The sequence below is a fragment of the Saccostrea echinata genome, unplaced genomic scaffold, assembly GCF_033153115.1.
Source record: "Saccostrea echinata isolate AGI-Se365-2 ecotype Australia unplaced genomic scaffold, CSIRO_AGI_Sech_v1 ptg000022l, whole genome shotgun sequence".
Lineage (NCBI taxonomy): Eukaryota > Metazoa > Mollusca > Bivalvia > Ostreida > Ostreidae > Saccostrea > Saccostrea echinata.
This window is the reverse complement of record NW_026889771.1, coordinates 17,016,668-17,044,283: the sequence shown is the minus strand read 5'-3', so window position 1 is coordinate 17,044,283 and position 27,616 is coordinate 17,016,668. Positions and strand designations below refer to the sequence as shown.

The following is a 27,616-nucleotide window of genomic DNA, read 5'->3' as shown; positions in this document are numbered from 1 at the left end:
AGCGAAACCAGCATGGTCTCATGACCTATTAAATTTACAAGGGACAGAAAGAAACAGATAGAGACAAACTAAATATGAAAAATTTCGACAGAAAGAATTCAAACACAGGTGGGGAAAGTGGTAAATCTAATACTTCTGACTGTCCTGGATTTCGTCTTTTCATCGATCGTGTTGATATCTTTATTATCGATGCACAGAATTCCTTCAATTTTTAGAATCATTTAATTCCCAAATACATAAATGCATAAATGTTTCAAAAAAATTGCATTAACTATGCTCACCTGCCCAAAAGCGGTGAAATCTACTATTGTTATAAATGCAAAAAACAAAGTCGGAAGAGGATTTGGTAATGGAGACTGAAAGTTATATTATTATTAAGTAAATAGATGTGTAATGAAGTGAATAAATTTTATGCTTTTTTTTTTTTTTAATTTTGCGATTTACTATTTTGGACTGGCAAAAATCACTTTGGACCGGCTTATTTTGTCTTCTTGCCAGTCCGAATGACTGGCTATCTGAAAAAGTTTTCCACAACTCTGTGATCAATCAGGGCTTTGCTGTTCCTGAGATGAAGATTTTTAAAGTTTTTTCCTATATATTTCTATGTAAAACTTTCATCTTCCATTGTGGTCCCGCCCTACCCCCGGGGTCATGATTTGAACAGATTTGAATCTACACTACCTGAGGATGCTTCCATATAAATATGACCAATCAGGGCTTTGCTGTTCCTGAGATGAAGATTTTTAAAGTTTTTCCTGTATATTTCTATGTAAAACTTTCATCCTCCATTGTGGCCCCGCCCTACCCCCGGGGGTCATGATTTGAACAGATTTGAATCTACACTACCTGAGGATGCTTCCATATAAATATGACTAATCATGGCTTTGCTGTTCCTGACAAGAAGATTTTTCCTATATATTTCTATGTAAAAGTTTGATCCTCCATTGTGGCCCCGCCCTACCCCTGGGGGTCATGATTTGAACAGACTTGAATCTACACTACCTGAGGATGCCTCCAAATAAATATGACTCATCATGGCTTTGCTGTTCTTGAGAAGAAGATTTTTTAAAGATATTTCCTATATATTTCTATGTAATAACATGATCCTCCATTGTGGCCCCACCCTACCCCCTGAGGTCATGATTTGAACAAATTTGAATCTACACTACCTGAGGATGCTTCCACATGAGTTTCTTCTTTCCTGGCCCTGTGGTTCTTGAGAAGAAGATTTTTAAAAGATGCCATTAATTTTTCACTAATTCTTTATTATCTCCCCTTGAAAGAGGGCGTGGCCCTTCATTTGAACAAACTTGAATCCCCTTCACCCAAGGATACTTTGTGGCAAGTTTGGTTGAAATTGGCCCAGTGGTTCTTGAGAAGAAGTTGAAAATGTTAATAGTTTACAGACAGACAGATGGACAAAGAGACAGACAGATGGACAGACAGACGGACGCCAGACAAAAAGTGATCAGAAAAGCTCACTTGAGCCTTCGGCTCAGGTGAGCTAAAAAACCAAAATCACATGATTGATACATTTTCAAAAAAAGTTCAAAACGTTTTGAACAAGTTTATATTTGTTTAATCTTTTTGATGATTGGATATTACTATTATCAATATTATTTGAATTATTTCATTTACCAATAATCAAACAACACTGAGCAATGATATTTTTCTCCACATTTTTTCCTCATTATTTTTTAAAAATAATTTCAAGAGAAACCATGAGACACACAATCTATTTAATTCTCATTACCGGCGGCGCCTTCAAGTAACACTTCCCTATGTCCAGTATCAGTCAGGATATGTCTGTGCGTGTGTGTGATCCTAGTTGTTGTTTTAACAATTTTCTGACATGTTTTAAATATATTGGACGGTAGCTGGAGATCACTTGAATAAAAATTATTAATTTTCATTGTAAATGATTTTCATCAATGTGAGAAATCTTTTCTATTTTGATTCAATTTTGGTACCAAAAAAAAAAAAAATGAATATAGTAAAGTTTTATTCTTCTTCGTCTGTTGTGAATAAAACATTGAACTATATTTTTATGACAACTTAATAATATACATGTACAAATAAATTATAATGCGTATCTAGCTTGAAATAATTTTATATTGTGTGCTATGTGTACTTAGAAAAAACATATTATATCACCATAAGATACATGTAATTTGTTGAAATCCCGAAAAATTTAACCCAAGACCCGAATTGTCTTTACCATTTAAGTCCCCAACGGTCTTGTTGCTAGTCCCGAAATGTTGTACTAGTCAGGTCCCGAAACATCAGGGTCACAAAACATCGTGCACCCGTTTGAATCAGCATAACTTGAGGATGCTTGCATATTACTGATAATACATGTACTAATCCTGATCCTGCTGGTTTTAAGATTATTATTCTTTTACTGGATATCCCACTGAAAGCTTTGAGTCCTTACTGTGGTCCCATCTCACTCCCAGGTGGCCATGTTTTGAACAAATATGAATCTACACTACCTGGTCATGCTTGCATATTGATACATTGCCACTTGTGAGAAAATTCCTAAAGATTTTTCCCCCATTTGTGATGACTTTTTCCTATTTATTCCCATTTACAAAAAAAATTTCTAAATCTTTAGTCCCTTGAGACTTGTAATCATCAAGACTTGCTTTCTATTTGTATCTTGAACTATTATTGAAGACATTGAGACAAATTTTAAGATGAATGTTTTTTTTTTAATTTGTTTTACTAACATTTTAACTTTTCAGAAAGTAGATAAATACCTTGATGTCTTTGCACTGACTCCAGGGCTCTCAGTTCTAGACTTTTTAGAAGGAGTGTCTTCAGACTCCATTTTTCTTTTCTGGGCTATATAACAAAATTGTTAAAAAGAATTGCCATAACAAGGATAAAATTTGCATAACATTGACTCTAAAAAAATCAGACCAAAACTGTTGGAGGAGTAGCATTTTGAAAGTACTTCAGAGAAATTTCTATTTTTAGTAACCATGGCAACACCATTCATCGAAAATGAAAACCGATAAAAAGAATTATATAGGCAGGCAGACAGATGGATGGATGCTATCACATAACCTCTTCTGGTCTCTGACCAGTAGAGCTATAAAACAATGAAATCACAGTAAATATATCTACATATCTCTACTATTACAATGACTTGAATTTGCACCTTTCTTATTTTCTGTATCCATTAGGCTGGGTGTGGAAGATCTTGGCACAGGAGAAGTTCTCTCTTTCTTATTTTTCTACAAAATACAATCAATTTAAATATATACATGTACTTTAAAACATAATGAGAAACAAAACTAAAAACAATCTTGTTACAAGAGGCCATCTTTTGGATCAGTGAAGGGAATCTAGATAATGGAGTAGACTTATAATTAAATTTACGATAATTGCAAAGTAATTTAAGTGAAATCTCAATAAAGTTTACGGACATCATCTCATAACTAATGTATTCATAGAGGAATAAGTATGAACTCTGGTGCAGGCGTTTCAGAGTTTATTTGCAAAATTTATTAATTTATATGTATAGATACTCAGAAGCCTCTAGCATTAAAAGTAGGCCATTGACCTAATTGAAAGTGAAAAATAGCACCACAATCAAAGGTCTACAATGTACAATAGTTGATTTTTTATTGCCATCAGTGGAATTTTTTGCCACCTGAATAAATGTCATCCTTAATTAGTTTTTTTTTTAAATTAATTACAATATAACTAACCATAAGTCATGCTGCCTTACATTAGTTTTAATTATTCAATTAATACTGGCATAATTTTGTAAACTGAAGCATCTACCCTTTCAAAGAGTTAAATACAACTCAATGTGAATGTTCTTAACTGGCATGAACTGACATTGCAGAAAATGAATGATTTTTATCAAGTGCTGAAAGGCTTCTATATCAATATAGTATTATAGTACCAGGATTTTTAGGTCACCTGAGTCACTCAGGTAACCTATTGCTATCCGTTCTCGTCCGTCGGCGTGCGTCGTGCGGTGTGCGTCGTGTGTTAACATTTGAACATTTTTAGCTTCTTCTCTGAAACCGCTTAACCAATTTCAACCAAATTTGGCATATAGCACCTATGGGTGAAGGGGAACAAAAATTGTGAATTCCATGGTCCCTGCCCCCCTGGGGCCTGAGGGGTGGGGCTAAAACCACCAAAAATAATGCAATCTTTAAAAATCTTCTTCTTTACTCCTGGACATCAAGCAGTCAAACTGTTGGCATCATTGTAATAAGCATTGAGTCCTCTACCAAAATTGTGAAATTCATGGCCCCAGGGTCAGGGGTTCTGGTGCTAGGGTGGGGCTATATAGATCATATAGGGAAAGTGCATTATTTCTTTGAAAATCTTCTTCTCTGCTCCTGGGTATTAAATAAAGTAACTAAGTACATAGTTATGAAGAACAAGAGTGCCTCTTTCAAAATTGTGAAATTCATGGCCCCAGGATCAGGGGTTCTGGTGTTAGGGCGGGGCTCTATTGATTATATAGTTAAAATGCATTAATTCTTTGAAAATCTTCTTCTCTGCTCCTGGGTATTAAATAAATTTACTAAGTATATAGTTATGATGAGCAAGAGTGCCTCTTTCAAAATTGTGAATTTCATGGCCCCTGGGTCAGGGGTTCTGGTGTTAGGGCAGGGCTCTATTGAGTATATAGTGAAAATGTATTAATTCTTTGAAAATCTTCTTCTCTGCTCCTGGGTATTAAATAAAGTAACTTAGTACATATTTATGATGAGCAAGAGTGCCTCTTCCAAAATTGTGAATTTCATGGCCCCAGGGTCAGGGGTTCTGGTGTTAGGGCAGGGCTTTATTGATTATATACATTAGTTAAAATGCATTAATTCTTTGAAAATCTTCTTATCTGCTCCTGGGTATTAAATGAACTAATTTAGTACATAGTTATGATGAGCAAGAGTGCCTCTTTCAAAATTGTGAATTTCATGGCCCCAGGGTCAGGGGTTCTGGTGTTAGGGTGGGTCTCTATTGATTATATTGTTAAAATGCATTAATTCTTTGAAAATCTTCTTATCTGCTCCTGGATATTAAATGAACTAAGTTAGTACATATTTATGATGAGCAAGAGTGCCTCTTCTGAAATTATGAATTTCATGGCCCCAGGGTCAGGGATTCTGGTGTTAGGGTGGGGCTCTATTGATTATATAGTGAAAAGGCATTAATTCTTTGAAAATCTTCTTCTCTGCTCCTGGGTATTAGATAAACTAACTTAGTATATAGTTATGATGAGCTAGAGTGCCTCTTTCAAAATTTTGAATTTCATGGCCCCAGGATCAGGGGTTCTGGTGTTAGGGCAGGGCTCTATTGATTATATAGTAGAATTGCAATAATTTTCTCTGCTCCTGGGTATTAAGTACATAGTTATGAAGAACAAGAGTGCCTCTTTCAAAATTGTGAATTTCATGGCCCCAGGGTCAGAGGTTCTGGTGTTAGGGTGGGGCTCTATTGATTATATAGTTAAAATGCATTAATTCTTTGAAAATCTTCTCTGCTCCTGGGCATTAAATAAAGTAACTTAGCACATAGTTATGATGAGCAAGAGTGCCTCTTCCAAAATTTTGAATTTCATGGCCCTTGGGTCAGGGGTTCTGGTGTTAGGGCAGGGCTCTATTGATTATATAGTAGAATTGCATTAATTCTTTGAAAATCTTTTTCTCTGCTCCTGGGTATTAAATAAACTAACTAAGAACATAGTTATGGTGAGCATGACTGCCTTTTCAGAAATTGTTTCATGGCCCCTGGGTCAGGGGTTCTGGTGTTAGGGATGGGCTCCATTGATTATATAGTAAAATTGCATTAATTCTTTGAAAATCTTCTCTGCTCCTGGATATTAAATAAACTAAGTACATAGTTATGATGAGCATGGCTGCCTCAGAAATTATGAATTTAATGGCCTCTGGGTAAGGGGTTCTGGTGTTAGGGCGGGGCTTTATTGATTAGATAGGGAATTGGCATGAATTCTTTCAAAATCTTGTGTGCGCCTGGGTATTTTTCAAACAAAGGAAGTGCATGGTTATGATAAGGAAGAATGCCTCATGGCCTTTGGGTCAGGGGTTCTGGTGAGGGGGAAAGAGCTCTATTGATTATATATAGTGAAAATGCATAATTTCTTTCAAAATATTTTTTCTACTACTGGTTATAAAGTAAAGAAACAAGTGTATAGTTATAATGAGAAAGGGTGCTTCTTCCAGAATTGTGAGTTCGTGGCCAATGGGTCAGATGTTCTGGGTAAGGATGGGGCTTTATTTATTTAATTTTATGGTGAAAATGCATTTCTTTGAAAATCTTCTATGCTTCTGGGGATGTTCAAGGCAAACAGAGTAAAAGTTTTAATATGCAAGGGTATTTTTACCAGATTTTTGAACACCTGGACCATTTAGTGAAGTGTTCTAGTCCTGGCCAGGGCTCTATTAACTTGTATTCTGCTGAGCAAAGTTATTCCCCTTTGCCATTCACCTTTGATAATTAATCAATGTAAATAATGTATTTGAAAGCTTAATAGAATAAGAGAATTATGCAAGATAATTTATTGTATAATGAAAATGTACTTTCATAGATTTAATGACTTGGAAAGTCAGATAGGCAGATAGATACTAGACCAATTATTTTGTTGATGCTAATCATACTATTTTTCTTGCTTTTGGGCAACAAAGCTTCATTTTTCAGTTTATGGATCCTCTAAATTGTTGTATTGTACTCAGGTGACCGTTAAGGCCCTTGGGCCTCTTGTTGTATTTCTGCTTCCATTAAGCAATGAGAGCACCTCTCACTCTGTGGCTGATTCTATACATATGATTGCTCCATGATAGCATTTAGTGATTATTACTGTACGTTAGGGATGCGTGATTTTATCGGTATACCGGTATATCGCAATTTTTTATTGCGTGATACATATCGTGATATGGAGACAAAAATACTGGTATTTGGTACATAGCTATAAATTCTGGAAATTTTCCATTTATTTGTTCAAACTATTGAATGACAATTACATGAAGTGTAAAAAATGTTGAAAACAGTTAAACAACGGCATCTAAACATGCTTTATATTAAATAGATAAAAATTTAAAAAGTAAAGTTATGTTTTTATAGCATAGTTTAAAGAAATATTATGGAAATTCATTTGAAATTGTAGTAAAGATTATGTGTAAAAATATCACAATTTATCGTGATATTTTGGGGAAAAAATCGTGATATATCACAATACAAAATTTTTGCTGATACCCATCCCAACTGTACGTGTACATAAATTGGCGTATTTAAAATTTAGCACATTCAATAGGTATGGAGTTGTTTGCATAAACATGAATTAGCACTACACACTGTAGTGCAGTGTTTTGTATTCATTAATGAATTCTTAGCGGTATCCATGAATTAGCACATCCTTGTCTGTGCCAAAGCCGCTAAAATATGAAGCCTGCTTTAATAAGTACACATACAGTATCCCTCAACTGCAGGGAACTATAGGTTTCCTGTTTGTCAGTCTGCCCCTCTCTCTGTTCCACTTGCTGTTTTGGAATTTTTTCTACACCCTTGCAGCTAATGAGCTAATTTTTAGTATGCAAGTCTACCTGCAAATCATGTTTCCATGATTTTTTTTTATGAAGTCGCAGCCTTTGGATGTGGAGTAATTGTCTTAATTTTTAACGGGAAGCAGACTATGCATCAGTAAGGGAATATTATACATAGTGCATAAGAATCTCAGAAATGTTTGTATCTATGAAATATGGTAAAATGTTTAAATAATCCATTGTCAGTAAGTAACATGATTAAAGTATGAATTACAATTAAGTACATCTTAAATATATTTAAAACATGATTGTGACGTAAACCTTTTGTTTGTGTTGTCCATTCTATGGCTTAATGTTGAGCTAACTCCCCAAACTATCCATTAAGTTACCTGTAAGTGCATGTCCATTCTTTTTGGAAAACTGTCCATTCTTTTAAGAATGGACAGTTTTTTCAAAAAGAATGGACAGTTAAAACAAACAGAATGGAGAGTTACAGGTAAACTGGAATGTATTCAAGAGGGAAACAAAAACAAATACATTGAATACTCTTTAATTTACATGTAAATAACAAAAAGAACGCGGAGATCTAAGTTAATCCAGAACACAATGTCTGCACAGCATTCACTTGATTTTACTCTTCTAAATCCATGAATAATTGCACATTATTTCAATACTCCAAACTTAATTTTAACAAAACTTGAATTCAAATGACACAACTTCACATTTGATTAAAATTTCAGAAAAATCATTCCCCCTAAGGTGAATTCATTTTCAGATAGAAGTATGTCTAATATTAAATCCTCAACCCAGAAAACAGTTTGCACCATGCACACTACACTGCTGCAGGTAATATTTCCATAGAAAATAAATAAAGATGAAACATTTCCAGATTTGATTTGAAAGACATTTTCTGGTCGAAGATTGGCTTATGGCTAATCCAACACTCAGAACACAATTTGCATCTCACCATTACACTGCTTCAGTTAATATATCCTCAAATATATAATTCAAATAAAACATTTCCAGATTTGATTCGACTTTGATCATCTGTATCTGTCGTCGAAGTTCATTTTCGGTTCAAAATTTGGCTAATATTTCTTTTACTCTCACTTTTTTGATTCCATATCCAAATGTCACTAATTCTGTGCATATTTTTGGTTTATTAGATTTTGGTTCTGTCATACACTCTCTCCATCACAGGAAACATGTATACCTTTACAATGCAAACTGTAAACTGATTTTGAAGCATCACATACTTGTATATTAAATATAAGTATTCCACAAAATCCACCTGTAACTGTCCATTCTTAAGACGAAGACCTTTTGTTATTTGCAACTGGAAACACAATGGCTATTTAAAAAATTGCTCTGCATCCCTTGCTTACCTATGACTGTCCATTCCGTAAACAATGAACTTGTCATTGTATGTATGCTAACTGTCATATCTGATACCAGTTTTGTACATTTTTTATTTAATTCTTAGAACAAAGGAAATCATGTTTTAAGTAGGAGAAAGGCCTAAAATGTCCATTCTGTGAGAGAAAGAACTAATCTCGGGCCTATTAGTTCTTTCTCTCACAGAATGGACAGTTTTCGGCCTTTCTCCTTTATATATATTTCCAATTTATCATCAATTCAATTTTTTTGCATTTAATATTAATGTCACAGTATGTGAAATATTAAAACCAAGTGCAGAAAGTCTTAAAAAGGATTGATAAACCAGTGAAAAGTTTGCATTCAGTAACTCACAAAGTTATTACCGGTACATAATTATCAATATTCTTGCGAATTGAGGACAAATTTTTACAAGACTGAGATGATTTTGTAGAGAAATATGCTAGTGTACACACAATCTGCACCCACCTGCATAAAAATGACTGAAGCTAGATTATCTTCTTTTTCTATATCTGAATCACTGTCTGAACTGGAACTACTGCTGCTCTCAGAACCTGGTAAAAAAAAACCCCGATTCTTTCAGTACCAAGTTTCTGCAAAGTGGCATTATCTTAATTCTACTAAAGTATTATGAATCCGCAAGTTACATGTTTACAATTCTGCAAACAAAAAATTAGTAACGGTATTTCTTTTCAAAATTTGCTACCTGGTTATTGACTGGCAGATAATTACAAGAGGCCCAGGGACCACATCGCTTACCTGAGCACTTTGGCTAGGAAAAAGCTAAAATCAGTTCAGTCTTGAAAAGTTTAAATATAAAAGTGGTTTGGAGGGATGCTTTTGAATTAATACATGTATGACACAAAATGACTGTTGCTGATTTTTCCTATGTATTCCGATGTAAAACTTTTAGGGATGTCAACGAGTACCCGGTTAACCGGGTACTCGATTGAACGTCCGAGTATCGTATACTAAAAATGGTACTCGGTTACTCAGATGTGTATTTTTTCTTATTTCAAAGTACATATTTTCATCAAAAGCTTATCAAAAAATAACTTAAATATGCATACGGTAATTTGCGTGTCGTTATCTACACCTGTAAAACACCTGTTATCGCCTGCGGTTGTATATATACAGTAATTAGTGACCAGTCACCCAGCTGTTCTCACCTATTGTGGTCCTTAATTTTTGGATGGCTTCAATGATTGTTTTCAGTGAACATCGATGGTCTATTATCTTCAAATCAGTTTAAAATTATTTAGTTAATATACGGTAGCAAAATTGGACTTGCATAGAAATGCCCCTACCCACTTCAAAGTGAAGAAATATTTAGAAATAACTAAAGATTCAAAAAAATGTTGAAAGTCAATATGCATTGTAAGTTTATTGTATACGGGGGGAAAAATCAACATATGAAATATTAGACTAGCGATCCCAACAACGGTCGGTCCTTCTCTTTCGCTAGTCTAAACATCCCAAACATGCGTAACAGATTGTCCTCCTTTTGGTGAAATAGATCCTAAACAAGAACTGTAAACCATTTGTAATTTTTGATGTATTAATTGTGTCTTTTGTGTTTGATAAATAAATTTAGTACCAGAAAATCGTTTCTGTTGGAAACAAATGTTTATATACATTTATAAATGTGATAAAAACAGCTTTGGGGTGTAACAGAACTTAAAGAGGATCAAGAAAATTGATACACTTGTATTTACATTTTTTACCGAGTACCCAGGTACTCGATCGGAAAAACGTCCGAGTAACCGATTATCAAAAATTGACCGATCTGACATCCCTAAAAACTTTGATCCCCCCCATTGTGACCCATCCTACCCCCTGGGGTCATGATTTGAACAAACTTGAATCTACACTACCTGTGGCTGCTTCCATTTAAATATGACTAATCATGGCTTTGCTGTTCTTGAGAAGATTTTATAAGATTTTTCCCTATGTATTCCTACTGTATATAAAACTTTGATCACCCATTGTGGCCCCACCCTACCCCCTGGGGTCATGATTTGAACAAACTTGAATCTACACTACCTGAGGATGCTTGCATATAGATATGACCAATCGTGGCTTTGCTGTTCTTGAGAAAAGAATTTTTAAAGATTTTTCCTATGTGTTCCTATGTAAAACTTTGATCCCCAATTGTGGCCCCACCCTACCCCCAGGGGTCATGATTTTCATAAACTTGAATCTACACTACCTCACAATGATTCCACTTAAGTTTCATATTTTCAAGCACAGTGGTTCTTGAGAAAAAGATTTTTAAAGGATGCCATTAATTTTTCACGAATTCATAATTATCTCCCCTTGGAAGAAGGTATGGCCCTTCATTTGAACAAACTTGAATCCCCTTCACCCAAGGATACTTTGTGGCAAGTTTGGTTGAAATGGGCCCAGTGGTTCTTGAGAAGAAGTCGAAAATGTGAAAAGTTTACAGACGACAGACAACAGACGGACGCTGGACACTCTTTGATCAGAAAAGCTCACTTGAGCCTATGGTTCAGGTGTAGGCTCAGGTGAGCTAAAAATTGTGTTGCAGTATGAAGAAATGATAATTTTTTCCCTCTTTGGTGTGGGCATGCTATTTCACTAATGAATAATTTTAATACTTGTGAGATTGTTGCAAATAATGGGATTTCTCATATCATAAGAAAATTGTGTTAAAATTGAGATGTAATAGTTTACAAACATTTTTCTTGGCTTGTTGACCCATCTTCTTTCAGAGGAATATTATTGTACAACAAGCCGACTCAAAGATCTGATATAATGTAATCAGTAAGTATTATTGATCTACCATCTTTTTTCTTTTCTTTTTTTGTCTTTTCCTCATCCTCTTCTTCTTCTGCTTTATTTGACTTCTGGTCTTCCTCCTCCTCACTTTCCTCTTCCTCTGAATCTATCAATTTCCTCAGGCCTCGCTCCTCATCAACTCCTTTTTCTTCATAGGTGCCTTTCTTTTCCCTGTCTTCCATTTCTTCTTCACTAGAAAAGTCATGGTTCTAATAATATGAGATAAATTCTCAAAGGTAGGTGATAGATCTCATTAATTGATGGGATTATATAAAACTTGAGCAATGAAACAAGTTAATAGAGCAAATCTTAAATACATTAAATACGAAAAAATTATGGTTGACACTACCTTGATACACATAAAATATACCATTACGAGGAAATGGTACACAATTTTAAGACTTTTTATTATTCTTTTGTGCAACAAGTCAAGTCAAGTCAAGTAAATTTTATTTGTAGTCAGCATATATATACAGTATAACATAATAACATGTGCTATGATAGCTCTTTAACCGACTTTAACAAATTTACATAGATAAAAGTTAGTAAAAGTATACATAGTTAGTAAAAAACATAATTTAAATAAACCATAGGAAATAAGCACATATACTAGCAATAACAGCAGAAATTGTAATGCACATGTATAACTATCACAAGTAAGAAAGAATCTGAACTACTAGCTTGGCCATTTCTGTGAATGCAGATAAGTATTTCCCTCGAAAAATGGCTGAGTACAAATGAATGATTGTACTTTAAATAAAACTGTAGACTGGCAATTGCAAAGACAGACAAGAAATAAAACACATCTAATATATAAAAAAATAAAAACAATTATTTCGGATAATTTTATTAATTATTTTGTTGACCTTAGGTTCTAGGATTTTCTTTAATCTTGACCACAAGTTTGTACAATAACACACCCACAATTACACCTCACAAATAACTTGTTGCTACGACTTAAGAGATTTACTAATTACACATCATAAGGATTCATAATAACGTGATAGCCAATGCCATCTGGTAGACCTTAATACTGAATCAATTATTTAACTTTACATCAACAGATATTGTAAACTAAGGGAAATAAAATAATATTCTAAATTTACATTTTGTATGACACCTAACCTTTTGGTTGGTGGCTATAGTACTCTGATGAAATAGGTATGGCAGGTATAGATGTGTAGGTATATATAGATGTTGTTTCAGTAAATAGATCAATTAAAACAGGAAAATCCAGGTAACTGAATTCATCTGTTTAAATGAGGGAGTGTTTAGTATCTGTACACTCCCCGTTTTACTATACCTGCTGGAGTCGGTGATGTAGTCAACCTCTCTGTCATCAAAATCCCCTTCGTCACTATCTTCCACTGCCTCATCATCAGAATTGTGTTTGGCATTTCTCTTCTGGTGTTTCTTGCCCTTTTTTTTACTCTTAGAATCTATTCAACAGATTTAGGTTATAAATACACACAGCTGTTACCATGGTTGTCAAAGAACTACCAATAGCATGTTTCTTTAGCGGGTGTAAAATTTGGCATTTTGCTTGCTCAAAGGTATGCCAATTATTTTAGCAGAACTATATTTGGTGGACACGGAGATAAATGACATTGCAGAGAGAGTAAGTTCATCTTCCAGAAGAATTTTCAGTAGATTTGTATGCATTAATACTGAATTATTTAAGAGTTTATGTAAAAAGCAAAGAAATATACCAGTAAAATGTTTAACAATTTACTCATTAAAGTTATCTTCTTTACTTCTGTACACAGGGTTGCAAAAGTTAGCAACTAAAATTTTAGCGTGCTACTACCAAATCACCAAAATATGCCAAAGTTAGCACTCCACTAAAAAATCCTGCTATATGGTATTTGCTTGATTAAACTATTAAAGTAAAAGAAGCACATGAGTATTTAAGGTATAATAAGGCAGCATGTTTTTGCTATGGTTTTTTTTTTTTTGGCAAGTTTCTCGGCTATAGTCTTTTGGCCCTGATATTTTTTTCCCAGAAATATTGAATCAATTTGTTAAAATGCCACTTATAACATTATTTTCTTCTATTTTGTCAAAATCCCCTTTACCAATAAATAATAGTTATATCTTTGAACAAACTGCTGTATGTTTATTCATCGCTGAACATTTAGCTGATTGTGCGGTTCTTGCATGCTTTTATATAATGGAGGCATTTCTCAAGATCAGTCTTGGCTTTAGGGAACAAAATAAGTTTCACTCCATACTATAACTCACTGGATACCTCTAATCAACATTACACATTCCCAAAGCACATCTTTGCCAAAATTAGTAAAACTTCACAGACTTCCCAGAAGTCTTTTGGACAAAATGGCCTCTCATCAATGCATCTTTATGCCTTATTATGCTAAGCAATTTGATTGGCTTTTGAAAAAAAACAGCTTTTGATTTGACAGACCAGAACTATGAATAAACAGCAAGCTTACTCATATGTACTGTTTTATCCTGCAGTTACTATAACCCTACTTCTGAATAGACTAATAGGTAATGAATAACTATGATGGAATGACTTACAATGATGGAAGGAACAGTTAAACACTGTTAAGCTGTATTTCATGGTAGGGGTTTTAAAAACAGTATTGATGGAAATTAATGTCAGAAACAAGTTACCATTTTCATCTTCATTAAGTTTCTCTTCATCTTCTTCCTCTTCATTTCCTTCATCTGAATAATTAGCCCAATCTTCTTCATCTGTTATCTTCTGTAATGGTTACCAAAAGATGTGTGACAAACTGGTGCCCCAATATGACAGTTCATAGACAAGGTTAAAGACCAAAATAAAAAATTTTCAAAAGTGGGTCAAACTCCAAAAAAAAATGAATGTATAACTCAATAAAACCTACAAATTCACTTTTTTCCTTTTTCTTTGATTTGGTCTTTGTTTTTATTGTATCTTCTTCATCAGGGTTTGCTTCTTCCTCCTCTTCATTCCGTACACGATTCCTCACCATGACAGAAAACAAATTCATAGTTTTGTCTCGTCTGCAACACATAAAAACTTACATAGAAATGTTTACAAACTGTTTTTTTTTTTACTATTAATCAAACAACTAAATACTTTCAGATGATATTTTCAAGTTATCACATGTCTTGATGACTCAAAGTTCACAGGACCATGTTAAAATTCAACAAATCAAATTAAAGTGAAACATATGTCTTTTTGTGTCGGAATAGACAGGGTGTCGGGCTACAAAATGTGTAGAACAAAGAACTGCAAACGATAGTATTGTTCTCCTGCCTACCTCCAAGTCAATTTTTAAAAGTTAATATATTTGAATGATTTTTCATATTTATATAGATATTTATATGAATTTTCATAAACATTACTTATTTGGAAAAACAAAGAGAGATAACTCTATAATTTTGGTAAAACTTGTGTTTTTCACTATAGAAATAAAAAAAAAATTTTTAAAACAACTTAAACGTTGTATTTTATCAATTACATACCGGTATGTTTAATTTTATATGCATAAAACATAAGGATTTAAAACATAAGATTTAAAGAACATTTATCCATATCCAAGAATACTTCAAAATATGCTCATGCTTTCAAGCCTGATTTCAATGGAAAACTTTGTCTACCCCCCTTATAAAAAGAGCTGGAATTAAGAGTAACTAGAAATCTGACCAGTCAGCAAGGGCCCCCAATGAGGGGTAGAAATATAAGGGTGCACTAGGTTAGGGGATGAGAATTTTACTTGATTACAAAAATTTAAAAATATATGAAGAAGAATAAGCAACAGCAACTGTATTTATAAAATTTCAAGATAATTCCTAAATATCCAACAACTTGTAAATAGTATCCTTGTATTTACATAAGGCAGTAAAAACATCACATCTATAATAACTCAATTAAATGTATATCTAAAGAAAAATGAAGGATGTGTTTTCTAAAATGCCAGCCTACAGTGAATGCAAAATGCCAGCCTTCAGTGAATGTAAATATCACCAAGGCTTGACCTTAACTTCAAATAAAAAACATCTGTTGCAAAGGTGTTAATCTTAAAGTGACAGAAAGATAACCCTCTAAAATTTTCTGCAACCAGCAAGATAATCAATCTCAGGGGATTAATTATACTGCTCTCTCAACCTTTTCTTCTAAGTTTACAATAAGAACTTTTTCAGCAATGATAGAATGAGGTTATTATCTGAATACCTGTTAAAATAAATAGTATTCTTGAATTTACATAAGGCAGAAAAAAGAAGAAAAAAAGAAAAAGAAAATAGAAAATAATAAAAAATACATCTTTATATATATCTTGTTTTTAGAATTCAATAAAATCATAACTCATTATGTATTTTACCAAAACAAGCATTCTGAGAGTATTGCATTAGCAATACTAGTCCCTACCGGCAAGTGTAATCTGGTTCCCATTAAAAATTGAAAATGCCATAATTCCGTCAAAAATCAATGAAGTGGGACGAAATGCAAACTTGATCTATAACTAATCAAGGTAAAGCCACATACCAAAAATCAGCTCAATATCTACAAGCGTTTAGAAGAAAATTGTGGAAAACCCATAAAAATTGAAAAGGCCATAATTCCGTCAAAAATCAATGAAACGAAATGCAAACTTGATCTGTAACTCATCAAGATACACTTACATACAAAAAATCAGCTCAATATCTGCAAGCGTTTACGAAAAAACTGCGGAAAACCAAGTGGGACAGACTGACAGACAAACAGAGGGACAGACAGACGGACGGACAGACTCAGAGGAAACATATAGTCCCCTCCAGTTTCACCGGTAGGGGACTAATAAAGTATGAACATTATTTAAATCCACAATTCAGAGAATGTAAACATCATTCAGAATTGACCTTAACTTCAAAACAAACTTCCTTTGTAGAAAGAGGTGTTAATTGATCTCAATGTGAGAGATAAAGATAAATCCTTTGGATTTTCTTCAAGAGGAAAGTTAATTAATCCCAAGAGACTCATTGCAGCCTTTCATAGTTTACAACAGGAACATTCTCAGCAGTTATCTCTCTTTGCCAATTCACTCTTATATAAAGTTAAGGAATCTACCCCACCACCCCAGCTCCAAACCGGATGACATAGAGAACCAAACTTAGCATCAAAATATGTCTTACTGCCTATTCAACCATCATACCAAATTTGAACTTAATTGGTCAACCCTAAAAAAAGTTATTAGAAAAAAAAAAAACAGAAAATTTGTGGACGAAAGAATGACAGACGGACAGACAGAGTAATTACTACAGGGCACCCGCAAATCCTTGCAGGGCCCTAATTAACTATTTAACACTGGCATTAAAATTATTAATCAATTACCATTGAACTCTTCTTTGGATTCAACAAAGATTTTATTGCCGAGTTGCCATAAGTATTGAATTAAATGGGTGTAAAATGTAGGCGGGAATCGAGAGTTAGTGTGTGTAGTTCCTGCAAAACGGGATTGAAATTCAACCAATCTGATTAAAATCAGATTCTTTGATCCACTCACATATTAGATCGCTACACAAGGATCTCAAGAAACTCCATTCAGGGTCATCTCCTGGTGACCTATCAATTATCGAATCAGACGTTGGCTGGCAAGAATTTAGAAGTACCTTGGAATTCACTTACAGAAGTAAAAGCCCGGATGATATACAAACAGAAATTGTGACCTGGTTTGCATAGCCTGTCAAAAGAAAAATCAGTCTTTTCTGTACAAAAATATATTTAGTATTTGCTTTTGCCTTGTTTTTTAGCTCTTTGTACGAAACGATAAGAAACGATAAGATCTTCTTCACAGCTACTTTCACTTCTGTATTCATTTTCCCGAACGTCACTAACATATGATCTCTCTGATTGGTCAAAATTTCAATGAATATTTTTATTAGTAAGGTTACCAAGAGATGACCCTGAATGGGGTTTCATCAGATCCTTGTGGTGTAGCTATCTATGTGAGCGGATCAAAAGATCTGATTTTAATCAGATTGGAAATTCAATAAATCAAATTTAAATGGAATTGAAATTCAACAAATCAAACTAAAGTGAAACTTGTCTAATCCAACATGCACTGCGAGACAAATTTTGTGTCATAATAGACAATAAGTCAGATTACACAGTGTGAAGAACAGGGAAAATAGTAGAATGGAATTGAAATTCAGAGTGAAACAGAATGCACAGGTATCACATAAGACACTTTTTACTGAAGTTTGAATTTTTAAAAGTCAAGAAATTTTAGAATAATTGATTTGAAAATTAGTCTAACCAGAAGTTTAGTCTAACCAGAAGGGTTTTTTTTTTAATATTTTCATTCCCCTGTGCAAAAAATTGTACGCAAGCTTTAACAAAATTATTGCTGTTAATATATTACTTATTGGATCTGGAACCAAAACTATAGGAGGAGTAGCATAATAAAAGAATTTCAAAGACATTTTCATTTTTAGTAACTATGGCAACAAAATTTGAAATTGACGAAAACTGTATCAAGAGGAGCATTTTAAAAGAAATTCCAAAAAATTTCTTTTTTTAGTTACCATGAGAAATTAAACAAGAGACCCAGGGGAAACATCCCTCACCTGAACACATTGGCTAGAAAAAAGCAGAAATCAGTTCAATGTTGAAAAGTGAAAAGTTAAAATATATATTATATATATATATATATAGGTACTGGGGGAATGATTTGAACAAACTTAAATGAACACTCCATAAGAATGCTTCCATATTTCTAGGGATGGGTATCGCCAAAAATTTCATATCATGATATATCCCATTCCCCCCCTTAAATATCGCGATAAAATCAGGATATTTTTACACAGAATTTTTACTACAATTTCAAATGAATTTCCATAATTTTTCCTACAAATACACTTTAAAAATATAATTTTTTTCATTTTTATTAAAATATAAAGCATGTTTGGATGCCGTAGTTTAACTTTTTCAACATACTTTGTGTAATTTTTTTTAATAGTTTGAACAAATAAACATGAAAATTAGTGCTTTCTAGAATTAATAATTATGAATCTAATCCCGATATTTTAGTCTCTGTATCACAATACATATCCGCAATAAAAAATCACGATATACTGGTATACTGTTAAAATCATGCATCCCTACATATTTCCTTGACTAATCATGGCTTTAGTAGATTTTTCAACAGTTTATGAATCTACACTAGCTGCTTCTGAATTAATATGACTAAGGCTAAGCATGGCTTTGCTGTTCTTGAGAAAATAAATTCTATTGATATATCCTTTATATTCTTTTGTATAACTTTGATCACCTGTTGTTGCCCCTCTTCTCCTGGGGGTCATGACTTAAACCTTACCTGAGGATGCTTTAATATGACATGCTTTACTGTTCTTGAGAAGAAGAATTTTTTTGTTTGTATTCCTATGTTAAATTTTTACCACCCATTGTAGCTCCTCCTTTTCCCCGGGGGACATGATTTAGACAAAACTATATATATAACCTGAGGAGTGAGGATGCCTCCATATATATATCACTAATCATGGTTTTGCTGTTCTTGAGAGGATTTTCCTATGCATTCATATGTAAACCTTTGATAGCCCATTGTGGCCCCTCCCTACTAATGGGGGTCAAGATTTGAACAAACTTGATTCTACACTATCTGAAGATGCTTACACATAAGTTTCATCTTTTCTGTCCCAGTGATTCTTGAGAAGAAGATTTTTTCAGTAATTTGTAATTTTCTCCCCTTAAGAGAAGGCCTGGCCCTTCATTTGAATAAATTTGAATCCCTTTTACCCAAGGTACTTCATGACAAGTTTGGTTGAAATTGGCCCACTGGTTCTTGAGAAAAAGATAAAAATGTGAAAAGTTTACAGACAAACAGATGGACGCTGGACAAAATTCTATCAGAAAAGCTCAGGTGAGCTAAATACTGATAAACAGAATTATGTATCTTAGTATAGTCTACCTGTATACAAATTCTTATTGAAATTGGACAAATATTGTAGGAGGAGTAGCATTAAAAAAAATTAGGGATAATGTAGATCAAATCTAGTGTCCATAGCAAGTCCCATAATGTCCATCCTTAAATGCACCATCAGTGCTTATTTGGACACTGAAGGGCTAATAGTTTGGCTAAAAGTCACTCATCTTGGAAATGTTTGTCAGATCCAGCATCAGAAGCAGGTTAGATAGTGCACATTCCTAGATACATCATCCTTGCAAGTTTGGTCTAATTAGGCTTATATATCATTACTTGGGAATTGGACATGCTCCTAGAACTTTAACCTGATCACTCATCCAGCAAATGTAGGTCAGATCCTGCTTTAGAAGCAAGTGTGGTAGTGTCCATCCCTAGATGTAACATTTTTGCAAGTTTGGTTCAGGTAGGCTTTTAGCTACTTGAGAATGAACTTGCTCCTAAAACTTTAACTGGGACACCAACAATGATCGATGCCAACACTGGGGGTATGGCATAGCATAAGCTTATCGCAACTTCGTTGAGGTGAGCTAAAAAAGTAGCTACCTATACATTTTCTCTGATTATATTAAGCTACATAAAGTAGAAATTAATACGGTTGTTTTTTAATTTGTCATCAATAGTATGAGTTTGGAGACATATTAATTGATTTGTACCTATTGAATTCTTCTTCAGCTTCCTCTGAATTAAGGTACTTGTATTTGATGATAGGACTAAAAGTGTACCACTCCTCCACTGGAAATGCTTCAAATGCTCCATCTGCACACTGGGTAAAGATATAGTAGGATGTATTCTCTGTAATTGTTCCCTCTTTAACACCCTTCATTCTGTAAAAAATAAAACCAATTTCATGATGTAACAAATACATGTGTATACCTGTGTAATGTACAGAGAAACCAATATTTATATACATTTTTTTAAAAAAGAGGCCCAAGAGCCTAAACAACCACCTGTGTATAATACAACAATGTAAAGGATCCATGGAATGGTAAATAGTTATATAATATAATACATGTACAAAATAAACTACAAATCAAAAACTAAAACAAAAGGTCCATGGGCCTGAGCACTTGAGAATTTTTCTTAAGGAAAAGCTACAATCAGTTCAATACTAAAAAAAATCAGTAAATTGAGGATGTGATGGTAAATTATATCATAAATATGTATTACGTAAAGTAATTGAAATGTTATTGAAAAGTAATTGAAATCACATGGTATTTTTTAGTGTAATTAATTAAATCACAATTACTAGTAATTGAAACAAGAGGCCCATGGGCCACAACGCTCACCTGAGTCAATATGGCCCTGCTGTTCTTCGTCAGCTTTCTTTTCCTATATATTCATATGTAAAGCTTTGATCTCCTGCTCTAGGCATACCCTAGGGTATGGAACCCTGGGGGGGGGGGGGGGGTCATGATTTGAACAAACTTGAATCTTCACTACCTGAGGATGCTTCCATATCAATATCACTACTCATGGCTTTGTTGTTCTTGAGAATAGATTTTTAAAGATATTTCCTATACATGTATATGTTCTTTTGCCATTATGGCCCCACCCTAATACTGGAGGATGCCTTGAGCAAACTTGAATATACACTACCCGAGGATGATTCCATATCAATATGACTAATTGTGGCTTTGTTGTTTTTAAGAAAAAGATTTTTCAAGATTTTCCTATATATTCCTATGCAGAATTTTGATCCCCCATTATGGCCCCACCCTACCCCTGGGGGTCATGGTTTGAACAAATTTGAATTTACACTACCTGAGGATGATTCCACATCAATATGAGTAATTGTGGCTTTGTTGTTCTTGAGAATAAGATTTTTAAAGATTTTCCTATATATTCCTATGCAGAATTTTGATCCCTCATTGTAGTCCCACCCTACCCCGGGGGGTCATGATTTGTACAAACTTGAATCTTCACTACCTGAAGATGATTCCACATCAATATAACTAATTGTGGTTTTGTTGTTCTTGAGAAAAAGATATTTAAAGTCTTTTCCTAAATATTCCTATGTTAAACTTTGATCCCCATTGTGGCCCCACCCTACCCCCGGGAGTCATGATTTGAACAAATTTGAATCTACACTACCTGAGGATGATTCAACATCAATATGACTAATTATTGCTTTGTTGTTCTTGAGAAGAGGATTTTTAAAGATTTTTCCTATATATTCCTATGTAAAACTTTGATCCCCCATTGTAGTCCCACCCTACCCCCAGGGGTCATGATTTGTATAAATTTGAATCTACCCTATGTAATGAAGATTTCACATAAGTTTCAACTTTTTCAGCCCAGTGGTTCTTGAGAAGAACATTTTTAAAAGATACCACCAAATTTTCACTAATTCTTAATAATTATCTCCCCTTGAAAGAGGGTGTGGCCCTTCATTTGAACAAACTTGAATCCCCTTTACCCAAGGATGCTTTGTGGCAAGTTTGGTTGAAAGTGGCCCAGTGGTTCTGAAGAAGAAGTTGAAAATGTGAAAAGTTTAAAGACGGACGGACAGCTAGACAGATGGACAGACGGACGACGGACAAAATGTGATCAGAAAAGCTCACTTGAGCTTTCAGCTCAGGTGAGCTAAAAATGTTTAATTACAAATTACATTCAATTACTTAGAAAAATGAAATTAATTACAGTCAATTACAATGACTTTTTTAAATTACCCCATTCCTGATTTTTACAGGGATTTATTGGAAATAGTTGTGTACATTGAGTAATGGTGTTTATTAAATGTCTATGGTTGAGGATAAGAACACAAAAATCACAAACATTTTTTTAAAAAAATATTACCGGTACTTCACAAACTTTTTCATTTTTGTATGTTTACTGTATGTTTACTTATTATTTTAGTGGTGTTGGTGTTGACAACAATGCGCTAATTCATGACTACCTCTAAGAATTCATTAATAAATACAATACATAGCATGGATGCATGCAGCACTAATTCATAGTTATGCAAACAACTCCATACCCAGTGATTAAGTTTTAAATTTTAAATACGTCAATTTATGTACACGTACAGTAATTAAATAAAGTTCGCCGCCACAGCATGATACACCCATCTAATATTGTTCAATTATCATAAACGGTTGAAAGTGCAAGAAAATCATGTCAACCGTGATACAAAGATTTCAATAATTATTCTATTCCTTATAATGTTTGATGTACATACATCTCCTGTGGTGTAGGTATTTTAAAATTATGACAAATAATACATCATATATTTCTCAAATGGTTGTATTAGAGCTTAACAAATGCCCATCTGCAGCTTTGTTTATTATATATTTTATGATTGATTAACAATGCTACAGCCTAAAAAACATCAAAACAAATTATTTTTATTCTTAATTTTAGACTATAAAATTGTCATCTTAGTGATCGAGACATGACACTCTGCAATTTGTTGTACATGTAAAGATATAAAAATTAAAATTAAAAAAATATTAATATACAATATCAAATCAGTTTTAATTATATTATACATCAAATAAGTTTTAATTATATTATACAATATCAAATAAGTTTTAATTACTTTACACCAAATTTATCTTGAAAGTTTGGCTAGCCAAAAAGAACTATTTAATCCTTGCCTGATTCCCAAGAGATATAGATAACACCTGCTTGATCAAGAGATGCTCTACCAATTATCTCCTCACACTAAACTCATTAATTTCTCTATAATTGGAATTTTCTGTTATCAAAATTCTCCTTAACCAGTGCTTGATAATTATACCCATGGGAGAGGTGGAATTTCTCTTTTAACATTACATTTGTTATAGGTTGCTGTAAAGTATATAATGAAAAAAATAAATATTTTCTTGATTTAACTTTTTTTAAATAAGGATACTGCAATACTCTTACATCTTTTGGGATTGTTTGATTTAAATGATTAAAGACATAGTTTTATTTTAAATTTAAGTTCACAGTGACCTTGAAGTAAGGTGCAACACACATTCTACCTAAGATGCATTAATTGGTCAGGTTTGATGATTCTAGCCCAGTAGGTCTAACAGTTTTATAGTTATGAGCCGGACAGGAGTTTTCCATATTTGGTCATAGCATCTTAAAGGTCAGAGCAACCTACTTTTAATGTGTGACACACCTTCTACCAAAGATGTATCAGCTGACAAAGTTTGATAATTCTAGGCCTAATAGTATTAAAGTTATGAGCCGGACACAAAAAGTTAACAGATGAACGGACGGACAGACAGAGGGACATGAACGCCATAACATAATACATCCCATCTTAAGACGGGCGTATAAAAATCCTAAAATAAACAATTGAGAGGCAGACTGATTGGTGAGAAAGGGACAGATACCAGTATGATTGTTTGTAGAACACAGTTTGGGAAGAAAAAACAAGAAAGTAATTGAGATTTTTGTGTCAGCCAATTAGAGCAAAGCACACTTGCATGTGAGTTCACGCTAATTTGACCATGTCATCATATCTAGATTTTTATATACTGTAAACCAAAAATTATATGACATTTTTTACTCACTAATCACCAATGAAAAACTGGTCCATGACAATTAATATCCACGCCTGGGCTTTCCTATTTAATAATCCTGTCAAAGTCTTTCATTTTATTTCTAAAAATTACAAAATTTGTAATGGTTTCAGTTGGAGAAACAAATATAGTGATGATCTGTGGTCAATGGAGTGTCAAAGTGTTTACACTATAGGGTGTAGATAACTGTCACAGCACCTTGGCTGTGGGAAAATTAGTTAAATTGTTAGTAATTGCAAGTTTACAACAATTTATTTTGTCCATTGAAGTGGTATATAAGATCGGTCAATCGATGAAAAGGTCAAAAGACAAAAATTACAAAAGGATTTGATCATTTTAGTGACATTTTTCATAACCTCATTAGTGATGGATTGTAAATAAAAATTTAAAATGTTGTATAAACCTATTGTTTTTAGCTCACCTGAGCCAAAGGCTCAAGTGAGCTTTTCTGATCACAATTTGTCCGTTGTCTGTCGGCGGCAGCGGCAGAGGCGTTGTCAGCGTCGTTGTTGTCATAAACATTTCACATTTTCATCTTCTTCTCCAGAACTACTGGGCCAATTTCAACCAAACTTGGCACAGAGAATCCTTGGGTGAAGGGGATTCAAGTTTGTTCAAATCAAGGGGCATGCCTTCTTCCAAGGGGAGATAATTGTGAATTCATGAAAAATTTATGGCATCTTTCAAAAATCTTCTTCTCAAGAACCACTGTGTTAGAAAATATGAAACTTATGTGGAAGCATCCTCAGGTAGTATAGATTCAAGTTTGTTGAAATCATGACCCCCATGGGTAGGGTGGGGCCACAGCGGGCGATCAAAGTTTTACATAGGAATACATAGGGAAAATCTTTAAAAATCTTGTTCTCAAGAACAGCAAAGCCTTGATTAGTCATATTTATATGGAAGCATCCTCAGGTAGTGAAGATTTAAGTTTGTTCAAATCGTGACCCCCGGGGGTAGGGGGTGCCACAGTGAGCAATTAATGTTTTACATAGGAATACATAGGGTGCATCTTTAAAAACCTTCTTCTCAAGAACAGCAAAGCCTTGATAGGTCATATTTACATGGAAGCATCCTCAGGTAGTGTAGATTTAAGTTTGTTCAAATAATGACCCCCATGGGTAGGGTGGGGCCACAGTGGGCGATCAGAGTTTTACATAGGAATACAAAGGGTGCATCTTTAAAAACCTTCTTCTCAAGAACGGCAAAGCCTTGATAGGTCATATTTACATGGAAGCATCCTCAGGTAGTGTAGATTCAAGTTTGTTAAAATAATGACCCCCATGGGTAGGGTGGGGCCATAGTGGGCGATCAGAGTTTTACATAGGAATACATAGGGAAAATCTTTAAAAATCTTCTTCTCAAGAACAGAAAAGTCTTGATTGGTCATATTTATATGGAAGCATCCTCAGGTAGTGTTGATTCAAGTTTGTTCAAATCATGACCCCAGGGGTTAGGTTGGGGTCACAGTGGGCAATCAAAGTTTTACATAGGAGTATATAAGAAAAATTTCAAAAAATCTTCTCAAAAATAACAAAGCTATGATTGGTCATATTTATATGGAAGCATCCTCAGATGGTGTAGATTCAAATTTGATCAAATCATGACCCCCAGGGTAGGGTGGGGCCACAATGGACGATCAAAGTTTTACATAGGAATATATAGGAGAAATCTTAAAAAATCTTCTTCTCAAGAACAGCAAAGCCATGATTGGTCATATTTATATGGAAGCATCCTCAGATAGTGTAGATTCAAGTTTGATCAAATCATGACCCTCAGGGGTAGGTAGGGGCCACCATGAGAGTTTAAACTTGTAGGAAAAAAATCAATAGTCAAAAAAAAATATGTAAGCATCCTTAGTTAGTGAAGATTCAATTTTGTTCAATTCATACCTCCCCCCCCCCTTTTCCTTTTTAGGGGTAGGTCGGGACCACTTTTGCATTTAAGCATTGCAATACTAAACTGATTTTTGCTTTTTTCCTAACCACAATGCTCAGGTGAGCGATGTGGCCCTGGGCTTCTTGTTTATATACTGAAATGCAAAAGAATCACAAGAAGTAAAATACAAATGTCTCAATTTATTAGTTCCCTACTGGTGAAACCGGAGGGGACTATAGGTTTCCTCCGAGTCTGTCCATCCATCTGTCTCTCTGTCCCACTTGGTATTCCACACTTTTTTCCTAAAAGCTTGCAGATATCGAGCTGATTTTTGGTATGTGAGTGTATCTTGATGAGTTACAGAACAAGTTTCCATTTCATTCCACTTCATTGATTTTTGATGGAATTATGGCCTTTTCAATTTTTAAGGGTTTTCCACAATTTTCTTCTAAACGCTTTCAGATATTGAGCTGATTTTTGGTATGTGACTTTACCTTGATTAGTTATAGATCAAGTATGCATTTCATTCTGCTTCATTGATTTTTGACGGAATTATGACATTTTCAATTCTTAACGGGAACCAGATTACACTTGCCGGTAGGGGACTAGTATTGCTAATGCAATACTCTCAGAATGCTTGTTTCATATGCAGTTTTAGCATCTGTTGATGTGAATTGCTTATTTCAAATTAAGTTTAATCCAGGTTTTGATAGCTTTGAGATCGGTATTGAAGCGAAGTTGAAACCAAGATCGAATATTATCCCTACAATTCTCGGTAGCTGCATTGTGGTGACTTCCTGTTTCTTTGTGTTGTTCCCTTCGGCTCTCAGCAGATCACTTGACCTGAAGGTGTATATATACTAAGACAGTAGGGATGACTTTTTTTTTTTTTTCCTTTTTTCCTTTTTTTTTCTTTTTTTCATTTTTTTCAGGGATGACTGTCTAGTTTGTTGCAGACGGCTGAAGTAAGAAGACTGTTTAGAACAAGCCAAATGTGGATAGGTACTGTAAGTGATACCTGAATAAAGTCTTATGTGCCTGCAATAGGCTTTAGGGACTTTGTTAGTATATATATAATTACATAAACTGTATTACACAATTTTGGCTGAAGGTCAGAAGCGAATCGTTTCAAGCCTTGGAAGGGGTGTGCGCTCCAGAGAAACAGCAGGGATATTGTAAATATTGCTGATTCAAATCTGTGATTGAGATCTTTAAATTCTACTTGATTATATCCTTCAGATAGAACAGCCGAATCCCATAAACGAACCCGGAAATGTTACAGAATCAAGGACCCGATTATTAGTCCCCTACCAGTGAAACCGGAGGGGACTATAGGTTTCCTCTGAGTCTGTCCATCTGTCTGTCTGTCCGTCCATCTGTCTAGCTGTCTGTCTGTCAGTCTGTCCCACTTGGTTTTCTGCACTTTTTTCCAAAACGCTTGCAGATATTGAGCTGATTTTTTGTATGTAAGTGTATCTTGATGAGTTACAGATCAAGTTTCCATTTCGTTCCGCTTCATTGATTTCTGACGGAATTACAGCCTTTTCAATTTTCAAGGGTTTTCCGCAATTTT

The 27,616-nt window shown here is 34.1% G+C and overlaps 1 protein-coding gene across 1 annotated transcript in view; it reads right to left on the bottom strand.

Moving 5' to 3' along the window:
• Positions 1–27,616, bottom strand: part of LOC133190569 (general transcription factor IIF subunit 1-like) — a 48,714-nt gene that overhangs the window by 7,806 nt on the left and 13,292 nt on the right. The window contains exons 5-12 of the mRNA XM_061326271.1: positions 20,305–20,475; positions 14,591–14,729; positions 14,358–14,448; positions 13,027–13,162; positions 11,728–11,915; positions 9,393–9,478; positions 3,164–3,239; positions 2,760–2,844 (exon numbers count right to left, since the gene is read on the bottom strand). Of these exons, the coding sequence (XP_061182255.1) occupies positions 2,760–2,844; positions 3,164–3,239; positions 9,393–9,478; positions 11,728–11,915; positions 13,027–13,162; positions 14,358–14,448; positions 14,591–14,729; positions 20,305–20,475 (972 nt within the window). The remainder of the gene's footprint in view (positions 1–2,759; positions 2,845–3,163; positions 3,240–9,392; positions 9,479–11,727; positions 11,916–13,026; positions 13,163–14,357; positions 14,449–14,590; positions 14,730–20,304; positions 20,476–27,616) is intronic.